The 20,713-nt window shown below is 43.7% G+C and overlaps 2 protein-coding genes across 3 annotated transcripts in view; one reads left to right on the top strand and one right to left on the bottom strand.

Annotated features, from left to right (window-relative positions):
* The window catches only part of CRLF3 (cytokine receptor like factor 3), a 40,625-nt gene extending 29,909 nt beyond the window's left edge, over positions 1 to 10,716 (bottom strand). Inside the window, exon 1 of the mRNA XM_059378565.1 lies at positions 10,463 to 10,716. Coding sequence (XP_059234548.1) covers positions 10,463 to 10,602 — 140 coding nt within the window. The 5' untranslated portion in view covers positions 10,603 to 10,716. The remainder of the gene's footprint in view (positions 1 to 10,462) is intronic.
* A 9,659-nt stretch (positions 10,717 to 20,375) lies between these two features.
* Positions 20,376 to 20,713, top strand: part of ATAD5 (ATPase family AAA domain containing 5) — a 46,777-nt gene continuing 46,439 nt past the window's right edge. For both annotated transcript variants that reach the window (XM_059379734.1, XM_059379733.1), the window contains exon 1: positions 20,376 to 20,451. In XM_059379734.1, the coding sequence (XP_059235717.1) occupies positions 20,386 to 20,451 (66 nt within the window). In that variant the 5' untranslated portion in view covers positions 20,376 to 20,385. The remainder of the gene's footprint in view (positions 20,452 to 20,713) is intronic.

Below are 20,713 nucleotides of genomic sequence, written 5' to 3'. Positions count from 1 at the left end.
TTTTATTTTTTTTTAAAGATTTTATTTATTTATTTGACAGAGAGAGATCACAAGTAGGTAGAGAGGCAGGCAGAGAGAGAGAGGGAAGCAGGCTCCCTGCTGAGCAGAGAGCCTGATATGGGACTCGATCCCAGGACCCTGAGATCATGACCCGAGCCGAAGGCAGCAGCTTAATCCACTGAGCCACCCAGGCGCCCCTAGAACGGACATTTTAAACAAGATCCCCAGGTGAATCACGACAGACCTTATAGTTACCAAAATAAACGAAGACATGTTTAAGCACTGTAATTCAGTTCACACCCCCACAACCAAGAGGAAATTCTGCAGTTGAGAAGCATACAATGAGGTCCTGTCTCACTCTTTAACGGATACGGCACACACAGGAAGTACATTGGTTAGGTAAAGTCAATTTCCTCTTTAGAAAAAATTCAAAAGCTTGAACAGTTTCAGTGCACAACTATGTTTTGTTTTTGTTTCAGAACTGCAGAGGAAAGAAAAAGAGGAAGTACGTGAACATAAAGCAGTGAGAAGACTGGGCAGGGGAGACTCCATTTCCAAATGCAGCTCCTATACTTCCATTATAAACACCGTCCCTTTCGTTTATAGAACACCAACCACTGCTGTTTCATTTGCTTGAATTGAAGGAACTAAACCATGCGGACTTCTCTGCTGAGTGTTTCTTCTTATCTGATGTGGTACTATGGTCCATGTGCGCCCTGTCTGCTCATTAACTTCACAAGGACTCTGAGAGGTGGGTCTCTACTGTCTACACTGAAGAGGGTGAAGCTTGAAGAAGTCAAATAACTTTCCCAAGGCTTCACAGTGCCAGAAAAAGTCTGACTCCAAGGACCACGGTCTTCCCACTTTTCCCATTTTCAGAAGTTCCCAGGCAAACCTATAAATGATGTACGGACTACAAAGACTTCCTGCTGTAACTTGTATTTCTTATCCTTGCATATCAAGATCATGGGGTAGATAACCACACAGTCCCAAATGCTACCTAGCCTTTCTAGGGCAAAACAATTGCGATGTTAATAACAAAGCAGATTTAAGTAGAACAAATGATAACACAACTCAAGGTCTTAAAAAGGAAACTGTCATATACACTGTTTATGCTGATTAATAATATTCAAACCAATTTTTCACTAAAGCCTCTACTGTAATAGACCATTAAAACTCACTTCCTGGGGCACCTAGGTGGCACAGTTGGTTGGGCATCCAACTCTTATTTAAGCTGAGGTCATGATCTCAGGTTGTGGGATCAAGTCCTGCATCAGGCTCCGAACTTTGTGCAGTCTGCTAGGGACTCTCTCTCCCCCTCCCTCCACCCCTCTTCCTGAGCGCGCACGCACTCTAATAAATAAATCTTTAAAAAAAAAAAAAACTTACCTTTACTGCAGTTTAATCCCTAAGCAATTGTATCTTTAAAGCTTTAACAGGAGGATGAGTTCACAAAATGCCAAAAAGTCATCAAGTTTACACAATGACACTAAGGTTTGCAAAAGCCTCGTAAATATATACTTCACAGCCCTCCAAGACAACAGTGACTGACACATTTTTCTCCAGTTTAGCTACTAAAAAGCTCATAAAACCTATGTAGAATTTGATTTTAAACATCTGTGGTCTTCAGTGGCAATATAAAATTGCTCCATCAATATAATACAATAATAAATATAACAGCATATTTTAGAAAAAAGTACCAGAATCTCCCCTATCTCCTCTAAAACATGCATTTTTTTTTTAAGATTTTATTTATTTATTTGACAGAGAGAGCTCACAAGTAGGCAAAGAGGCAGGCGGTGGGTGGGTGGGGAGCAGGCTCCCCTCTGAGCAGAGAGCCCGACGCAGGGGCCCAATCCCAGGACCCTGGGATTAGGATCTGAGCCGAAGGCAGAGGCTTTAACCCACTGAGCCACCCATGCGCCCCTAAAACATGCATTTTTATAACTTTATAGAGGAAAATAATTTTTAACCTCCAAGTTTAAGAATTTATTTTCCCAACTAGTAATAAGAAACTAAAATGATTATTTTTAAGATTTCATTTTTTAAGTAATTCCTACACCCAAAGTGGGGCTCAAATTCACAATCCTGACATCAAGAGTCACACGTTCCACCCACTGAACCAGCCAAGCACCCCAAAACTATTTAAAATTAGACACTGGTTTTATTTATTTTTTAAAAGATTTTATTTATTTATTTGACAGACAGAGATCACAGGTAGGCAGAGAGGCAGGCAGAGGAGGAAGCAGACTCCCTGTTGAGCAGAGAGCCCAATGCGGGGCTGGTTTCCAGGACCCTGAGATCATGACCTGAGCTGAAGGCAGAGGCCTTAACCCACTGAGCCACCCAGGCACCCCTAGACACTGGCCTTAAACACTTAGCTAATAAGAACATAATAATCAAAAATGAAAGATGAAGTAAATATATAAAATAGTCAACTGAAATTGAAAAAGCTAACCAAAATGTTTCTTCTTGGTTCATGTGAAATGTACTCTATCAGCTCTGTCTTCACCCTGACACCAAGTGCTTAGTCACTAAAAATAATGACAACGATGACGATGATGATGGTGCAGCAACAGTAATACGGCAACAGCTATCATCTACTGGACATTTGCCATGCGACAGCCCCTTACACACATGGTCTCACAAATGCTACCACAACCCTATGAAGAAAGCATCTATAAATAACTAACATGGTGGAGTCAGAGACATAAACATGCCCACATCAGAAAGCTAGAACGGTGATAGAGAATTTGAATTGTATGACCCACTTAGGGACTTGTAAGTGCTGCCACATGTCCTTCTTGCCTTTCTTACAGTTAGGCTTTCTTTTTCTTAACGCCTATTTGAAAACATTCAGAAAGAAAATCTTTATTATAGGATTTGGCAGTCTGTTATGTGACTGGCCCCCAGTGAACCATGAACCACACGTCCTGATACTGTATCGCAGTGCAGTCCTCCCCGCAGGAGCACAGCGGGGCCGTGACGAGCACTTGCAGGCCTATGTGCATAGCCACAGAGTGGAACGGAGGCTGTGCCAGCTCCAGGTCTAGCAGCCTAGCAACTGCCACTCGTACACTTTTGAGGGTCCTGACCCACCATGTAAGATGTCTGGCTAGCCTTCTGGAGAGTGGAAGGGGGAGATGAGAGGGAAGGGTGGGAGGAAGGAAAGAAGGCTGGCATCCAGGCCCAGCCATGCCAGCATTCCAATGGAGCCCTGCAGCCACTGAGGCTCCAAACAGGTAGGTGAATGTTCTTTCTTGAACATTCCAGCCTTAGCTGCCATCTGACTGCAATTACTTGGGTGTTGCCAGCAAAATCAGAACCGCCCAACCAAGCCCTAGTCACTCCCCAGAATAGTAAGCAAGTAAGATGGCTTTTTAAGGCATTACGCTTTGATATAGTTTATTATGTAGCAACAAATAACCAAACCATACGAGAAAACAAAAGTTTAATTCTTGATTATCTGCATTAATGAATAGGGTGCATATGATCAAGACCACGAACAATCTAAAAAGAATGTCAGCAAAATTACACCCACGACACTCATAAAGGCACTTATTCAATATTTATTGAGGTCTAGTATGTGCCAGAAGCTGGGATTATAAAAATGAATAAAGCATGGCCCTGACCTCAAAAAAACTGTTATTCTGGTAAAGGAGCTAGTTGCCTGCACACGTAACTATGATAAAAAGTATTAAGTTCCTTTTTTTTTTTTTAGATTTTACTTATTTATTTCATAGACAGAGATCAACAAGTAGGCAGAGAGGCAGGCAGAGAGAGAGGAAGGGAAGCAGGCTCCCTGCTGAGCAGAGAGCCCAATGCGGGGCTTGATTCCAGGACCCTGGGATCATGACCTGAGCCGAAGGCAGAGGCTTAATCCACTGAGCCACCCAGGTGCTCCCCCCCCCCTTTTTAAAGATTTTATTTATTCATTTGACAGAGACTGACAGCAAAAGGGAACAAAAGCAGGGGGAGTGGGAGAGGGAGAAGCAGGATTCCTGTTGAGCAGGGAGCCTGATATGGGGATCGATCCCAGAACCCCGGGATCATGACCTGAGCTGAAGGCAGATGCTTAACCAACTAAGCCACTCAGGCACCCCTGCCATCAAAAATTTTTAAAGATTTTTATTTTTGAGAGACAGAGGAGGAAAAGCAAGGGGGAGAGAGAGGGAGAGAATCTCTACCAGACTCTGTGCTAAGCCCAAAGCCTGACATGGGGCTCAATTTCACAGTCCTGAGATCATGACTTGAGCCAAAACCAAGAGTTGGAGGCTTAACTGACTGAGCCACCCAGGCGCCCCTTTCTCTATAAAAATCATACCTATACTACAGTTACATTGAAAAAAACATCTACACAGAGAAAACCTGAGCACCTCTGCGACAGTTTATCATTAACATCACTGATTTTAACATTATTGATTCAGAATACAGGTTTTAATTCTCATCTATATCCTATATTTCTTTTTCTTTTTTTTTTTTTTTTAAAGATTTTATTTATTTATTTGACAGACAGAGATCACATGTAGGCAGAGAGGCAGGCAGAGAGAAAGGAGGAAGCAGGCTCCCCAATGAGCAGAGAGCCCGATGCAGGGCTCGATCCCAGGACCCTGAGATCATGACCTGAGCCGAAGGCAGAGGCTTTAACCCACTGAGCCACCCAGGTGCCCCTATATCCTATATTTCAAGTGAGTTTTGGACTCAATAAGCGGCTTTCAGAGTGCCATGTTTAAAGACATTTGTGAAAAGACTTACTTGAGAAAAGACGACTGAAAAGCCAACATAAACATGTGGTCTTCTGAACACAAACGTGTGTGCGGCTTTTCTCCCCACTCTTGGCTGTTGACTATTTAGTTTTGCTTCAAGAGCATTGCTTCTAGTATTTTGGCACACCTAAGTCAATACATCTCAGCCTACCACCAACAAATGCTCCATAAGTTGCTAAATGCTCCATATAATACTAACCAAAAGAAAAAAAGATGGATATGAAGTTGCATATACAGTAGTCCCTTAATTTTGCAAAATAATAGGTCTAGAAGGACACACCAAAATGTTAACAGTGGTTGTCAGTAAGTAGCAGAATTATAGGTGATTTTAAAATTATTTCATCTGTTCTTGGTTTCCTCAGTTCTAGATTTAACCTTTCCTTAGAACAATTCGGTAAGTACTACTACAGTAACATCATTTTCAGACAGATTTTTGGGCTGTTTTGAAAATGGGTAACAGAAGGGGAAGTGGGAGATAAAAGAAGCAGTAATAGCGTTCTTTTCTTTGCTGAGCTACTAAGGCTTCCTGCCCTGGTTTTCTGAAATAACATTTCTCCCCCCACTGACTTCTAGATCTGTCCCAGTCTTTAACTAGTATGCTATGAGTTTTCAAACCCTGTGGGAGTAACCACCTAGAGAAGACACGGTATTGTATATTAAGAGTATCAAGACTGCTCGTTAAATCTTCAAAAAATTATATGAAATCAACTATTAAAAAATTGAAAACAAAACACTATAAAGACAAATGGTCACATTACAGATACTAAGACAAGATAGGACAAGCACTAGCTTATTGTCAATTACTCACTTGTGTATCACTGCATAATTATCTAACAAACCTATGATATTTAAATGACATTTTGTTCTGTTTAAAGGAGGCTCTATAGGTGCCTGGGTGGCGCAGTCGTTAAGCATCTGCCTTAGGTCATGATCCCAGGGTCCTGGGATTCAGCCCGAACTGGGCTCCCTACTCAGCAGGAAGCCTGCTTCTTCCTCTCCCACTCCCCCTGATTGTGTTCCCTCTCTTGCTGTCTCTCTCTCCGTCAAATAAATAAATAAAATCTTTAGGGAGAAAAAAAAAAAAAAGGAGGCTCTATGCCTAAGGAAAAAAAAAAAAAGGAGGCTCTATGCAGGGCTTAAACTCATGACCCCAATATCAAAACCATGTGCTCTACCAACTGAGCCAGCCAGGTTTTAATCTTGAGGATAAATAACAGCAATTTATAACAATACACTTACAGTTTGATTAAACTATAGAAATCAGTGCAGAGCTGACAAATTGGTAATGGTATACTCTAAGGCAGTGTGTCTCGATTTTTAATGTGCATTTGTATCACACCTGACAATCTTGTTCAAGTAGACTGTGATTTAGTAGGCCTGATTCTTGCATTCTTCACAAGCTCTCAGGTAATGACCACATCTGTGGTAGCAAGGATCAAAAGGACACCACTGGCCGGAGCTAGGTAGGCTCCTCAGCAAATAGTATCTTAATTAGGTAACAGGATCCGGCCCTTTATTCTGAAGAGAAGAGACTTGCTTGCTTTCATCAAGGCCCTGAGAGATACTGAATCACACTAAAAGGCACATGAAGGCTGACATGTTCATTTTCTAGCAAGAATCGTAACTGTATACAGATGAGAAGTAGTATCTCTCACTATAGGCACCTCCATGCCTCAAACTAATCCCCCTTTGATAATATACAAAGAAGGAGTTTCTGGACCTGCAAAGCTTAAGGATTAGGCCCCAAACAATGGCAATATCGTCCAGGTATTATCACTCTGTGAGGCCCATCTGAATGACCAGGTGACATCACCATGTGACATCTTGATCAGCTATCACAATGAGTGGGAAAGCCAACCCTGTACAAATAAACAAGTAATAAAAACACAACGGAAGTGAAATCTAAAAATGAAGACACAAGAATTTAGGTTTTTCCTATTTGTTTTGTCTTTAGGAGTAATAGTTCCAACACCCACGAACAAAGGGAAGAGTAAATCTGCGAGAGCACTAGTCTATTTCCCTCACCATGGTATCTCTAAGAGCTAGAAGTATCTCTGACCCACCCAGTAAATATTTACTGAACAAATGAATATTTACTGAACAAATGAATTTAGGGAGAGTGGGTGTTAATTTCTTCGGTATTTACATCTTAGTACCAAGGATTCCAGGGAACTATAGAGAACTATTCTTAATGATTTCAACATCATTTAGGCCAGGTTGGCTATAAACATTATCTGATTTCCTGAAGACAACAAACATCTCTCTAGCCTTCAACTTATTTGAACAGTAAGAGTTACAGACTACCAGTACACAGCACTTCCTTTTCTGTAAAGACAGAGGGTGGGGCCTAAACTTAACCACAAGAGAAACTGCCACATGCTGGAAGTTGTTTTTGACAGAATAACAACGTATGTTTGCTCTTCTCCCTTCTCAATTTTCACAGACATGGCTTCTTAACATGAGACAAATTTCATCAGAGATTTTTAAAGCGGAAGAAACAAAGGCAAAGACAAAAAGGATCCCAAGGGCTTGGAAGAGTTAAACAGAGTTACCATATAACCCTCCCATTCCTAAGTATATACTGAAAGAACTGACAACATATCCACATAAAAAAACTTGTAAATGAATGTTCCCAGCAACATTATTCATAATAGCCAAAAACTGAAAGTAATCCAAGTGTCTACCAGTTGATTCATGTATAAATTAAATGTGGTATATCCATGCAACAAATATTATTCAGCCATAAAAAGGACAGAAGTACTGACACATGCTACCACATGGATGAACCTTGAAAACATGCTAAGTCAGAGAAGCCAGTCACAAGGGGCCACAGGTTGTATGATTCTATTCATACAAAATGTTCAGAACAGGCAAATGCAAATAGAGAAAGTAGTTTAGTGGTTGTCAGTCTGGGATTTCTTTCTGAGGTGATGAAAATGTTCTGGAATTAGGTAATAGTGATGGTCGCACAACTTTGTCAATATACTAAAAAATGCTGAATTGCATACCTTAAGGCATGAATTTTACGGTATGTAAATTATATATCAATTTCAAAAAAAAAATCATACACCAAAAGGAAATAAAATCAGCAAGTAAAAAATATACACAAAGGGGAGCATCTCTCCTCTCTGCTCATCCTTCCCCCAAGCAAAATCTTTCACTAAAAAGCCAAATTTTAGGTAGTTATTCTGAAAATGACTGAAACCCTAAAAATAGCCTAACCACCAAACAAAAGCAGCTGCTTATTTTGATAACATTCTTGTAACACAGACCTTCCTTAGAATCCAAGCTGACAGAGGACTTACTTTACAAACCCAAATATACACGGTCGACTAGAATTAGCTTTGAGGAGAGACGCCTTGAAACTGGCACAAAACACAATCCAGTTCACAAAAGAGAACTACACTATTAGTCTAGTCAGAGGGCAATGTCAGCAGGGACCTGCGATGGATGTTCTCTTAGTGTTTTCGGCCTCCAGCCCGAGACAGTGGGCCTCAAATGAAAAACAAAAACCTATTCTGAACTACACTAACTTATAGGAAAGTATGTCCTGTATTTACACTATTGGATATAAAATTTAAAAGAATACAGGCCTGGAAACTGAATTCTAAGCCATTCAGAATGTAATAATTCTAAATGTGTTCAGTGAATCCAAAATTACTGAAGAAATTAATAAGTACTACTCTCAGGTGCTAAGCTCATTCATTTAGTGTCAACTTTACTGTTTCTTTTTTCTTTCTTTTTTTTTTTTTTAAAGATTTTATTTATTTATTTGACAGAGAGAGATTACAAGTAGGCAGAGAGGCAGGCAGAGAGAGAGAGGAGAAAGCAGGCTCCCCGCTGAGCAGAGAGCCTGATGCGGGACTTGATCCCAGGACCCCGGGATCATGACCTGAGCCGAAGGCAGCGGCTTAACCCACTGAGCCACCCAGGCGCCCAACTTTACTGTTTCTTATTGCAGACACAGTTAAGTAAACATCCTGCTCATATAGAAGATACCTTAACTGGCTGAAACATTAGTCATATAATAAGAGATACTTTAATCTCTTTTGAAACAAAGTCTTAGATTTAGAACCTCTATTTCAAAGCAGCAGAAGGAATAAGGCAGAGGTTTTCAAATGGAAGTCAAGATGAATACACTGGAAGGCTATGAAAAGCATTCACCAAACTGGATAACCATATCTAGGTTTTGCTCCCAGTTTTGTTTTTGTTTTTGTTTTTAAAGATTTTATTTATTTATTTGACAGAGAGATCACAACTCGGCAGAGAGGCAGGCAGAGAGAGAGAGAAGCAGGCTCCCCGCTGAGCAGAGAGCCCGATGCGGGACTCGATCCCAGGACCCCGAGACCATGACCCGAGCCAAAGGCAGCGGCCCAATCCACTGAGCCACCCAGGCACCCTTGCTCCCAGTTTTGATACTAGACTACAAATAATGCCCAGCCTACAGGAGCTCTACAAGGTTTTCAAAATAGGGAAAACCTAGAGCATGCCAAGTATTCTTAAAGATGAGGATCTCCAAAAGTACTGTTTTCACAGCACTATTCTACTAGCTGTACATTTTCAGAATAAGTGCAGTATGAGAGTTACTAGAATGACAGCATAGATTACTATCAGGTGTGGGTGCCTGGCTGGCTCAGTTGGAAGAGCATGCAACTCTTGATCTCCAGATGGTGAATTCCAGCCCTACTGGGTGTAGAGATTACATAAAAATAAAATCTTAAAAAAAAAAAAAACCCACAGGATTAAGTGTTATACAGAAAAACCCCACTCACTCAAATGATTCTACTCAGATGGAACCCAACTCACTGGAAAAACATTTATGGAGATCCTGTGTCAATAGTTCTTTGAGGATTATCTCTGCTATTACACATTGGCAGTGGGTTGTATCTTTTTTCTGTATATGTTCCAGGGTGTTCCTATGTCTTTGATAACTATGTTCCCACAGAAGAGATAATGCTGTCACTTGAAAGCATAGTTAGCTTTTCCTTTCAGCACTCCTTTCTTTAAATCTTTTTCCATTTCCTTACACTTTTGTACTCCAACCCTCAAGCACTTCAATTGTCCTTCTTTTGCCCTTCCAACAGAGCTCCACCTAAAAAATTCTAAACCATCTAGAAGAGGGTTATGCTAAAATTTTTTTTTAATACACTCAAGGTTACATATTAACTACTACTCTCAGGCATTCATCCCATTCATTTACTGTTAACTCTACTGCTTCTCAATTAGCTCTCTCTTTAGTCCTCCCCTTCCATATATCCCATTCAGGCTCTCTAATATCTGTCTTCATCCCCTAGACAGGTTTGCCCACAGAATGTCCACCTCCCCCAACTCTCCCCAGTCCTCAGTGCCCTCTGTGCCGACGCCTCGGTTTTTGCTCTGTTCCCTCGCTCCCCCCAACCTTCGCCCTTATCCCCATGATAAGGGGGATAAGGTTTTTTTTTTTTAAAGATTTTATCGCCTCATACAGTTTAGGGAACGCCCCTCACTCTCTCCCTCGATCCCCCAAACTTGTCTCTTCCCCTTAAGACCCCTCCACCCCCCCCCCCCAACTCGCACCCACCTCCCTAGTTCCCAGACCCTGCTGGGTCTCCCGGCCCCCTCAGAGCCTCCGCCCTCCTCCCGCCCCTTGGAGCCCTCCTAGTCCTCCAGCCAGCCGCCCGACTGGCACCCCGCGCCCTCCCCGGGGCCCTCAGCACCCCTCCGGGCGAGGCCCTCCGACCTGCCTCTGCGCCTCCCGCAGCCCCTGCAGCCTCTGGCCCAGCTCCCGCCGGTAGCTCTGCGCCGCCTCCACGTTCTCCCGGGCCTCCTGCAGCAGCAGCTCGGGCTCCAGCTCCATCACCACCTCGTCCGGCCGCACGGCCGGCGGCAGCGGGCGCGGTTCCCCCACAGTCCCCGGCGCCGGCGAGCGGCCCGGCTTTACCACGCGCAGGCGGAAGCACCGCCCCGCCCCGCCCCACGGCCGCCTTGATTGACAGCTGCGCCGGCTCCTCGCTCCACCAGCCTCCGGGTCCCAGCGCCGCCCGCCCCCGTGACCACGCGGTGGTAGCGGGATTCTCACTCAGCGCCGGATCGCTGTGCTTGCTCCAGAGACGCGTGGGGTCCGCGAAAGATTAGTAACTACACCTCGCGGAGTGCTTGTCCTATCTTTTCGCATTGGGGCCTCACGACCAGCCCCCCTTGCGTCTCCATTTCACGGAGGAGGAAACGGGCAGAGAGGGGAATCAACTTGGTCAAGCCGTCGGTATTTCCACCCAGGCGGCTCTTAAAGGGTCATTATCCCACCTCCCCGGCAAAGGAACGTCCCCGCAGCTGCAGGCGTTTTAGAAGGTTACTGTGACCCGGGCACCGTGCTCAGAGGGTCAGACGAGAGCACACCATCCAGAAGCTCGCAGTCTAATGAGCCAGGAGCATGACCGGCGGTAGGTACAGCAATCCGGGCAGAAGTCCAGGATGGGTCCTGGCAAGCTCGTTTTGTAAGGGGCAAGTAGTAAATCGTGGGAGCGTGATGAGCCATCCTATCTCGCCAGCAACTCGGGGGTAAATGGGCGTGACCGTGTGCAAATAAAACCTTACAGATACGGATTTGAACGTCACATAAGTTCCTCGTGTCTCAAAATATTCTTTGCATCCTTTTAAAGCTATTTAAAAATAAAAATGTGGGTGCTTGGGTGGCTCAGTCAGTTAAGCAGGGGGCTCATGATTTCGCTCAGGTCATGAGCTCGGGGTGGTGAGATCCACTCCTTGTCTGGCTTGGGCTGAGCGTAGATTCTGCTTAAAGATTCTCTCTCTCCCTCTTCCTCTGCTTCTTCCACCTTCCGCCACGTGCGCTCTCTCTCCCTCCCTCTTTAAAAGAACTAAAGAAATAAAAAATCATTATTCCTTAAGGGGTCATACAAAAATAGGTGATGAGTCTGGAGTGCCTTGGGTGGCTCAGAGTCAAAGCGAGCGCTAAGCAAACGCCAGGCTCTTTATTTCAGCTCGGGTAATGATCTCAGGATTATCCAGTCCTGCAAGGGGCCTTGAGATCAAGCCCCTTGTAGGCTCCAAGCTCAGCACAGTTTGCTTGTCCCTCTCCCTCTGCTCCTCCCCCCACCCACCAACACACATTCTCTCTCAAATAAATAAATAAATAAATAACATTCATTAAAAATAAAGTAGGGGTTGGCAATAGTAAATTCTCCATAAATATTTCTTCAGTGAAATGAAAATCTGTAGGATAGATGGATGGAGTGGTAAATAAGGAAAGACCATAGGCATTAGTTCAGCTATGATATGATAGAGGCTTGAATTAGGATGTTGACCTTTACAGAGGTTTTGACAGTAAAGCAGGGGATGAGAGTCAAATGGTCCAAGGAAATAGGAGGGTTTCTGCATAGATTGAGTCAGTAAAAAAACATTTATTAAATGTTCTTGAACACAGTATGTTCTGTGTGCTTTCTGAAGCTCATTGAATAGAATTTGATCCCACCCTGGAAGACTTTACTGTAGGAAATTTTTAAAAAAGAGAAAAAAAATTGGGGGCGCCTAGCTGGCTCAGTCAGAGGAGCCTGTGATACTTGACCCCAAGGTCAGGAGTTGGAACCCCATGTTGGGTGTAGAGATTACTTAAACAAACAAACAAACAAACTGGGGCGCCTGGGTGGCTCAATCTGTTAAGCCTCAGCTCTCGATTTTGTCTTAGGTCATGATCTCAGGGTCCTGGAATTAAGCAGCGCATCAAGCTTCTCACTCGGTGGGTCATCTTGAGAATCCTCTCCCTTTGCCCCTTTCCTCTCCACCCCTGCCCCAACTCAGGCTTGCACTCTTTCTAAAAATAGAAAAAATCTTTTTAAAAATAAACTTTGAAAAAATAAAAAGGAAAATTAAAAAGAAAACATCCACAAGGCCAAGACACTAATTTTGGTCTCATTCAAATTTCTTTCCTTGACCTGATTGATGGGAGGCAGGAAATATGTATTTAATATAGCCACATTATACAGAAAAATAATACAAAGAACACTGAAGAAAATCTCATGAAACCACCCATCCCGGGCTTAAAATTTGGGGATGTTTTGTTTTCAACTTTGGAGCAAAGTAAATACTCTGGTTAGTAACCAGAGGAGGCAATGATAGAAGCCAGCTGGTTAGCAGGCAGGGTTGTACACATTTTTATCTCCATCACATCACACTGGTCTAGAATTGACTTTTCAAGTTTACCCAGAGATGAGCAGATTCAGGGTCACAGACTCCTTGTGCTAATAAGTCTTCCAAGAAACACATAAAGCAACTCGCTAAGTTATTTATTTACAATAAGGGTATAATTGCTCTGAAGATTATAGCAGTTGGAAAATCAAGTCGTAACCAGAGAGCTATTTGGTAAACAGGGATTCAATCCAGAATACTTTGGTTATCTGGTCAGCCAAGGCTTCCTCTCCCCTCTCTCCAGCCTTTTCTCCGAAAGCCTCTAGCTGTATTGGGCACATACTGACAACCTTTTCTCTTAGTCTCTTCACTCCCCTGTGGGCACACTTAAAGCTATTAACACATTCTTTAGAATCAACTGGCTATAACTAAGTAAGTCATAGTACCTAGTTTTTGAATAGGGACTCAGACAAAGAAATACTACTGTCCAATCAAAAATAATTAAGAGATAATTCTAATGTACATATTTATTTATTTATTTATTTGACAGATAGAGATCACAAGTAGGCAGAGAGAGAGGAGGAAGGCAGGCTCCCTGCTGAGCAGAGAGCTTGCTGCAGGGCTCCATCCCAGGACCCTGGGATCATGACCCCAGCTGAAGGCAGAGGCTTTAACCCACTGAGCCACCCAGGCGCCCCTCTAGTGTACATTTTTTAAAAATATTTTATTTATTTGTCAGAGAAAGAGCAAGCACTAGCAGGGGGAATGGCGGACAGAGGGAGAAGCAGGGTCCCCACTGAGCAAGGAGCCCAATGCAGGACTCCATCCTGAGCCAAAGGCAGATGCTTAACCAACTGAGCTCCATGCTCAAGCATGCTGAGCCACACAGGCGCTCCAATTATTTTTATTTTTATTTATTTTTAAGATTTTATTTATTTATTTGACAGACAGATCACAAGTAGGCAGAGAGGCAGTCAGGGAGAGAGGAGGAAACAGGCTTCCTGCCGAGCAGAGAGCCCAATGCAGGGTGATCCCAGGACCCTGGGATCATGACCTGAGCCGAAGGCAGAAGCTTTAACCCTCTGAACCACCCAGGAGCCCCAGGCATTCCAATTAAGAGATAATTCTAATCTTGACTATAACTCGTAACACTTTAATTAATGCTGTATATGTTTAATATTGAGGATTGAAATTTACAGAAATCTCAGACATAAAAAAATCACAAATACAATACAATTTTTTCCCCCTCAATAAACCTTTTGTTTTTTTTTAAGATTTTTATTTATTTATTTGACAGAGATCACAAGTAGGCAGAGAGGCAGGCAGAGAGAGAGGGGGAAGCAGGCTCCTCGCTGAGCAGAGAGCCCAATGTGGGCCTCGATCCCAGGACCCTGAGATCATGACCTGAGCCAAAGGCAGAGGCTTTAACCCACTGAGCCACCCAGGTGCCCCCCTCAATAAACCATTTGAGAGTAAGTTTGCAGATTCCTTTAGTACATTCTTCTATGAACTCACAATGCACCATGAAAAACAGGAGTTTAGGGGTGCGTGGGTGGCTGAGTCCTTTAAGCATCTGCCTTCGGTTCAGGTCATGATCCCAGGGTCCTGGAATGGAGTCCCATGTCAGGCCCCCTCCTCCATAGGGAGTCTGCTTCTTCTGCCCCTCCCCTCTCTTGTGTGTGTGCGCGTTTCCTCTCTCTCTTTCTCTCTCTCTCTCTCTCAAATAAATACATAAATAAATCTTAAAATAAAATTTACCAGCTCATCTGATCATCTCTATATTAGGGAGAGGACCCCACTAATTCATCTCCCCCCATGCTGGAAACCTTCAATTAGCTTTAACAATTTTTAAAAACAGCTTTATTGAGGGAACTGATTTACAATAAACTGCCAAGTATACAGTTTGATGAGGTTTTTCCTGAGTAGATACCTATGGAACCATCACCAAGATAAATATTTCCCTCACTTCCCAAAGTTCCCTCCTACAACCCTTGAACTCAAGTAAGGACTGATATGCTAGATTAGTTTGTATTTCCTCAATTATAAAAAAATGGAATCATACAGTATGTATTCTTTTTTTAATCTGGCTTCTTTTACTCAGTATTAAGGATTCTGAGACTCATCCGTGTTTCATGTATTAATAGTTCATGTCTTTTTTATTGCTGAGTAGTATTCCATAGTATGGTTGTGTCACAGTCTGTCTGTTCATTTACCTTTTGATAGGCTGTTCCCAGTTTTTTTTACTATTACAAATAAAGCTGCTATGACCATTTGTGTACAGGTATACACTTCTTTATGATATAACTATATTGGGAGGGTGGGAAGAGAGAAAGTGTGGAGGGTGCTGTTATAAGAGAATTAAGTCCTTAACCAACATAAAAGGACATTAATGAATACTGTTCAAAATTGTTAAATCAAGAAATAGCTGTATAAGCAAATTTCTCTATTTAAAAATAAGAAGATGGGTGCCTAGGTGGCTCAACTGATTAAGCAGTGGCTCTTGATTTCAGCTCTGGTCATGATCTCAGGGTCCTGGGATCAAGCCCCGCATCAGGCTTGCTCTTAGTGTGGAGTCCACTCAGGTTACTCTTTCTCTTTCCCTCTGCCTCTCCCTGCCCTCCGCTTGTGCATGAGCACTCTCTCTCTCTATCTCTAATAAATATAAATCCTTTAATAAATGAGATATTTAGGGGTGCTTGCGTGGCTCAGTGTGTTAAGCCTCTGCCTTCAGCTCAGGTCATGATCTCAGGGTTCTGCGATCAAGCCCCGTATCGGGCTCTCTGCTCTGCAGGAAGCCTGCTTCCCCCTCTCTCTACCTGCCTCTCTGCCTACTTTTGATCTCTCTCTCTGTGTCAAATAAATAAAATCTTTTAGAAAATCATTTAAGGGACGCCTGGGTGGCTCAGTTGGTTAAGCAGCTGCCTTCGGCTCAGGTCATGATCCCAGCGTCCTGGGATCGAGTCCCACATCGGGCTCCTTGCTCAGCAGGGAGCCTGCTTCTCCCTCTGCCTCTGCCTGCCATTCTGCCTGCCTGTGCTCGCTCTCTCCCCCTCTCTCTCTGATAAATAAATAAAATCTTAAAAAAAAAAAAGTTTAAAAAAAATTAAAAAAGATAAAAAATCATTTAAAAAAATAAATGAGATATTTATAGTGCTAGAAGAGTTTTCTAAGTGACTGCCTTTGGAAAATTATACTAGGTTACGACATAGAAATCAGCTCTTTTTTGGGTTACCTGACTGGCTTAGTCAGTAGATCATGTGACTCTTTTTTTCTTTGTCTTTTTTTTTTTTTTAAGATTTTATTTATTTATTTGACAGACAGAGATCACAAATAGGCAGAGAGACAGGCGGAGAGAGAGGAGGAAGCAGGTTGCCTGCTGAGCAGAGAGCCGGATGCATGCGGGGCTTGATCCCAAGACCCTGAGATCATGACCTGAGCTGAAGGCAGAGGCTTAACCCACTGAGCCACCCAGGCACCCCTCTTTGTCTTTTTTTAAAGATTTTATTTATCTATTTGAGAGAGAGAGGGTACAAGCAGGGGGAGCAGCAGACAGAGTGAGAAGAAGAAGCTGGCTCACTGCTGAGTAGTGAGCCCAACATGGGGATTGATCCTAGGATCCTGGGATCACGACCTGAGCGGAAGGCAGACCCTTAACTCACTGAGCCATCCAGCTGTCCCAAGATCATGTAACTGTTGACCTCAGGGTGGTGAGTTCAAGCCCCACACTGAGCAAAGGGCCTACTTTGAAAAGAAAAAAAAAGAAAGAAATCAGCTCTTTTTTTAAAAATTAAGATCGATTGGGGCACCTGGGTGGCTCAGTGGGTTAAGCCTCTGCCTTCTTCGGTTCAGGTCATGATCCCAGGGTCCTGGGATCCATCCCTGCATCTGGACCTCTGCTCAGCAGGGAGTCTGCTTCCCTCACCCTCTCCCCCTCTGCCTGCCTCTCTGCCTACTTGTGATCTCTGTCTGTCAAATGAACAAAAATCTTTAAAATTAAGATTTATTGATTTATTTTAGGGTGAAAGAGGGCAAGCAAGCGTGAACAGGGGGAAGGGCAGAGGTATAAGGAGAGGGTAAGGACCTGAAGCAGACTCCCTACTGAGTGTGGAGCCTGACGTGGGGCTCAATCTTGCAACCCTAAGATCATGACCTGAGCTGAGATCATGTTGCTTCACTGACTGAGCCACCCAGGGGCCCTAGCTCTTTTTTTTTTTTTTTTTAAGATTTTATTTATTTATTTGACAGAGAGAGATCACAAGTAGGCAGAGAGGCAGGCAGAGAGAGAGAGAGGAGGAAGCAGGCTCCCTGCTGAGCAGAGAGCCCGATGCCAGACTCAATCTCAGGACCCTGAGATAATGACCTGAGCCGAAGGCAGCGGCTTAACCCACTGAGCCACCCAGGCGCCCCCTAGCTCTTTTTTGATAGTAAGTTTTATAATGTACTTTGCCATTTATTAACCAAATACAGGAATTACTTTGATAAATACAAAAATTAATAATTTTTAAAAGGGGGTGGGGCACCTGGGTGGCTTAGTCAGTTAAGCCTTGGATTCTTGATTTCAGGTCAGATCATTATCTCAGAGTCCTGGGATCAAGCCCTGTGATGGGCTTCCCACTCAGTATGGAGTCTGCTTATTCCTCTCCCTCTACTATCCCCCTCTACACATGCCCGTCTCTTTCAAATCAATCAGTCAATCAACCAATCTTTAAAAGCAGTGGTTAGCCTGATGGGGGAAGATAAAAACCCCCATGGACACATCATAAATGCTAACTTGCTATACAGATGTGAGAGCTCATTTAGTTTAAAACTTATAAATGCCATGAATTCCTATAGAAGAGTTGTGTAAAATACCAAGTACGTATTTAAAAATAAACTCAGTGCAAATGCTGAACAAACCAGTGCAGTTTAAATGCTTAGTAGTTGAGAAGAATAAAAAGCACTAGAGATATATACCCTGATAACCCAGCAATTCCACTTTTAGGTGTGTCTTCTGGAGAAACATTACACATGTTCAAGGAGACATAGACAGGAATGTTCACCGGCTCACTGAAATAGAAAATTGGAGACAACTCTAAGGAAATGAATAAATAAAATGTGTCTAGCTGGATGGAATGCTGAGGAGTGAAAGGAAGTAAATCAGATCTATATGGATTATGGATAGCTCTTGAAAACAATAATGAATGAAGATTGCTGAGTGATATTTACATTGTAACCTTTTCTGTAAATAAAAACAACACTGAAGATTTTTCTGTGGATACATATATGTATCCATATGCACTGCTCCTACCCACCAAATAGGTAATAATGACCACCACTGGGGCCAAGAGGAGTTTGGGGGTCGAAGTCAAATGGATTTTTTATTTCTCCTCCTTGTCCTCTTCCTCATCCGTCTCCTTGGGCAATGTTCTTACTCTATGGTGAGTAATTAAAAAAAAAAAAACCCAGAACAACAAAACAATATATGGAAGACTGAAGGTAGTGCAGTCTCCCTTCCTAAAAAACCTTATCCGGGGCTAATAATTGTAAAAGAAAAAATAATTACCTCCAGTTTTCTTTTCCTTTTTTTAGATTTTATTTATTTATTTGCCAGAGAGAGAGAGTGCACAAGCAGGAGAAGCAACAGAAGCAGGTTCTCTGCTGAGCAGGGAGCCCAATAAGGGACTCCATCCCAGGATCCTGGGATCATGATGCCAGCCAAAGGCAGATGGTTAACAGACTGGACCACCCAGGCATCCCTGCCTCCAGTTTTCAATGGAGAAGTTTAAACCCTTTATGATGACAGAACAACAGCAATACCATATTTATGGTAAAGAGATTGGTACAATTACATCAACAGTTCAAATCAGTATGGATAACCCGATGTAACAAAGTGGCTTCCCATTTTATTTGATATATCCTTTTACTTGCCTTCACAATATCATCCAGTTAAAACTATGCACTCAAACAAAGTAAATATACTCTATATGTCACTGCAACTAATGTAAAAAAAAAAAAAAAAAAGTCAAAGCTAAACCAATCCTTGAAAACAATGCAAATAATGTATGAGATTATCATCACTACAAACCAGCAGAGTACTAGTACCCTACTACAGCTGAGCAGTCCCACCAGCTGAGGCCATGACATTGGGCCCCTAGCTGCGCGATCACGGGAAGAAATGCCTCTTTTAGCTCAACTGAGGGTTAAAAGTGTCAATCTCAGATCCTGAAAGAGTGTATTTCGAGATAGGATGCTTGGCAAAATCCAAATAACATTCCTTCTGGGAAAAAATATAATCAATTACTTCCTTTCCTGTATTTTTCAGATTTCCACTTTTGAAAACGAGCTAGCTTGGGACGTCAAAAATCTAGAGTTTTAATTCTGCGAAAACGGACTTTAGTCAAATCTTATCCTCATCCGTGAAACTGGGTGTCAGAAGTTCGAATCTCCCGGCGCCTGGGTGGCTCAGTGGGTTAAGCCGCTGCCTTCGGCTCAGGTCGTGACCTCAGGGGTCCTGGGATGGAGTCCCACATCCGGCTCTCTGCTCAGCAGGGAGCCTGCTTCCCCAATTTCCCCCCACCCCCACCCCGCGCCTGCCTCTCCGCCTGCTGGTGATCTCTCTCTCTGTCAAATGAATAAATAAATAAATAAATAAGTAAGTAAAATCTTTTAGAAAGTGTATATATATATATACACACATATATATGTGTGTGTGCATATATATATATATATATAAAAGTTCGAATCTCAGGGGCGCCTGGGTGGCTCAGTGGGTTAAGCCGCTGCCTTCGGCTCAGGTCATGATCTCGGGGTCCTGGAATCGAGTCCCGCATTGTGCTCTCTGCTCAGCAGGGAGCCTGCTTCTCTCTCTCCATCTCTCTCTCTCTCTCTGCCTGCCTCTCTGTCTACTTGTGATCTCTGTCAAATAAATAAATAAAATCTTTAAAAAAAAAAAAAAAAAGAACAAAACCAAACAGTTAAAAAAAAAAAAAGTTCAAATATCCAAAATTCCCGCTAGTTTGAAATCCCCAAATGAGACGAAGCCCGCCTCCTGCAGTTTCGCGCAAGAAGTATTTTGACCCTCTCTGCTCACCGTCCGCGCAGTCTCCCGAAGCAATCGTAAGCTCCGCCCCCTGCGCTCCGGACGGCGCGAAAACCCAATTGACAAGAACTCCCTCCGAAGCCCGCGGGTCCGATCTGTGTTCGGCCTGCTTTTCCAGCCGGGATCGCAGTCCAGGGCGCTCACCCTGGGGCGCCCGCGTCGAGGGCACCCCGCGCTCCCCGGCCACGTCCCAGAGTCCTCGCTGCCCGCGCTTTCTTACCGCCTCTTCCCGCGTCTGGCTCGGCTGAGCTGGGCCCAGCCTCCGCGACCGCTCCGGCCGGGTGGGCACGGGGGAGTCGGAGACGGCCCCCGCGGCCCCGGCTGCTCCCTCTGCGGGAGCCGGCCGCCTCCATGGCCTCCAGGCTGGCGGGGACCGGCCGCGCAATGCCCTAGGAACCGGCATTCCGGAAAGCTGGGAGCATGGTGGGGGTCCTGGCCATGGCGGCGGCAGCTGCTCCCCCTCCGGTGAAGGACTACGAGATTGAGGTGAGCTAGTGTATCTCTCTGTCTGTAGGAGGTGGGTGAAAGGTAATCCCGACTTTGGATCTAGGAGGGGAGAGGAGGGACCAGGTGAGGCCCCACGGTTGTGACATTGTGTGCAACAATTGCTGGAGTGTGTCGCTTCCTAAAGCTGTGATAAGTGCTAACAAACATTGGAAAGTCAGGATTCAAAAGATACCTCGACTAGTTCCCAGATCCTGAAATGTTGGTGGAACCTGATGTTTTGGACTTGTGAAATGTCACAGAG

The sequence above is a fragment of the Mustela nigripes genome, chromosome 16, assembly GCF_022355385.1.
Source record: "Mustela nigripes isolate SB6536 chromosome 16, MUSNIG.SB6536, whole genome shotgun sequence".
NCBI lineage: Eukaryota > Metazoa > Chordata > Mammalia > Carnivora > Mustelidae > Mustela > Mustela nigripes.
Note: the sequence above shows the minus strand (reverse complement) of the source record. Positions and strands in the feature narration are given on the sequence as shown.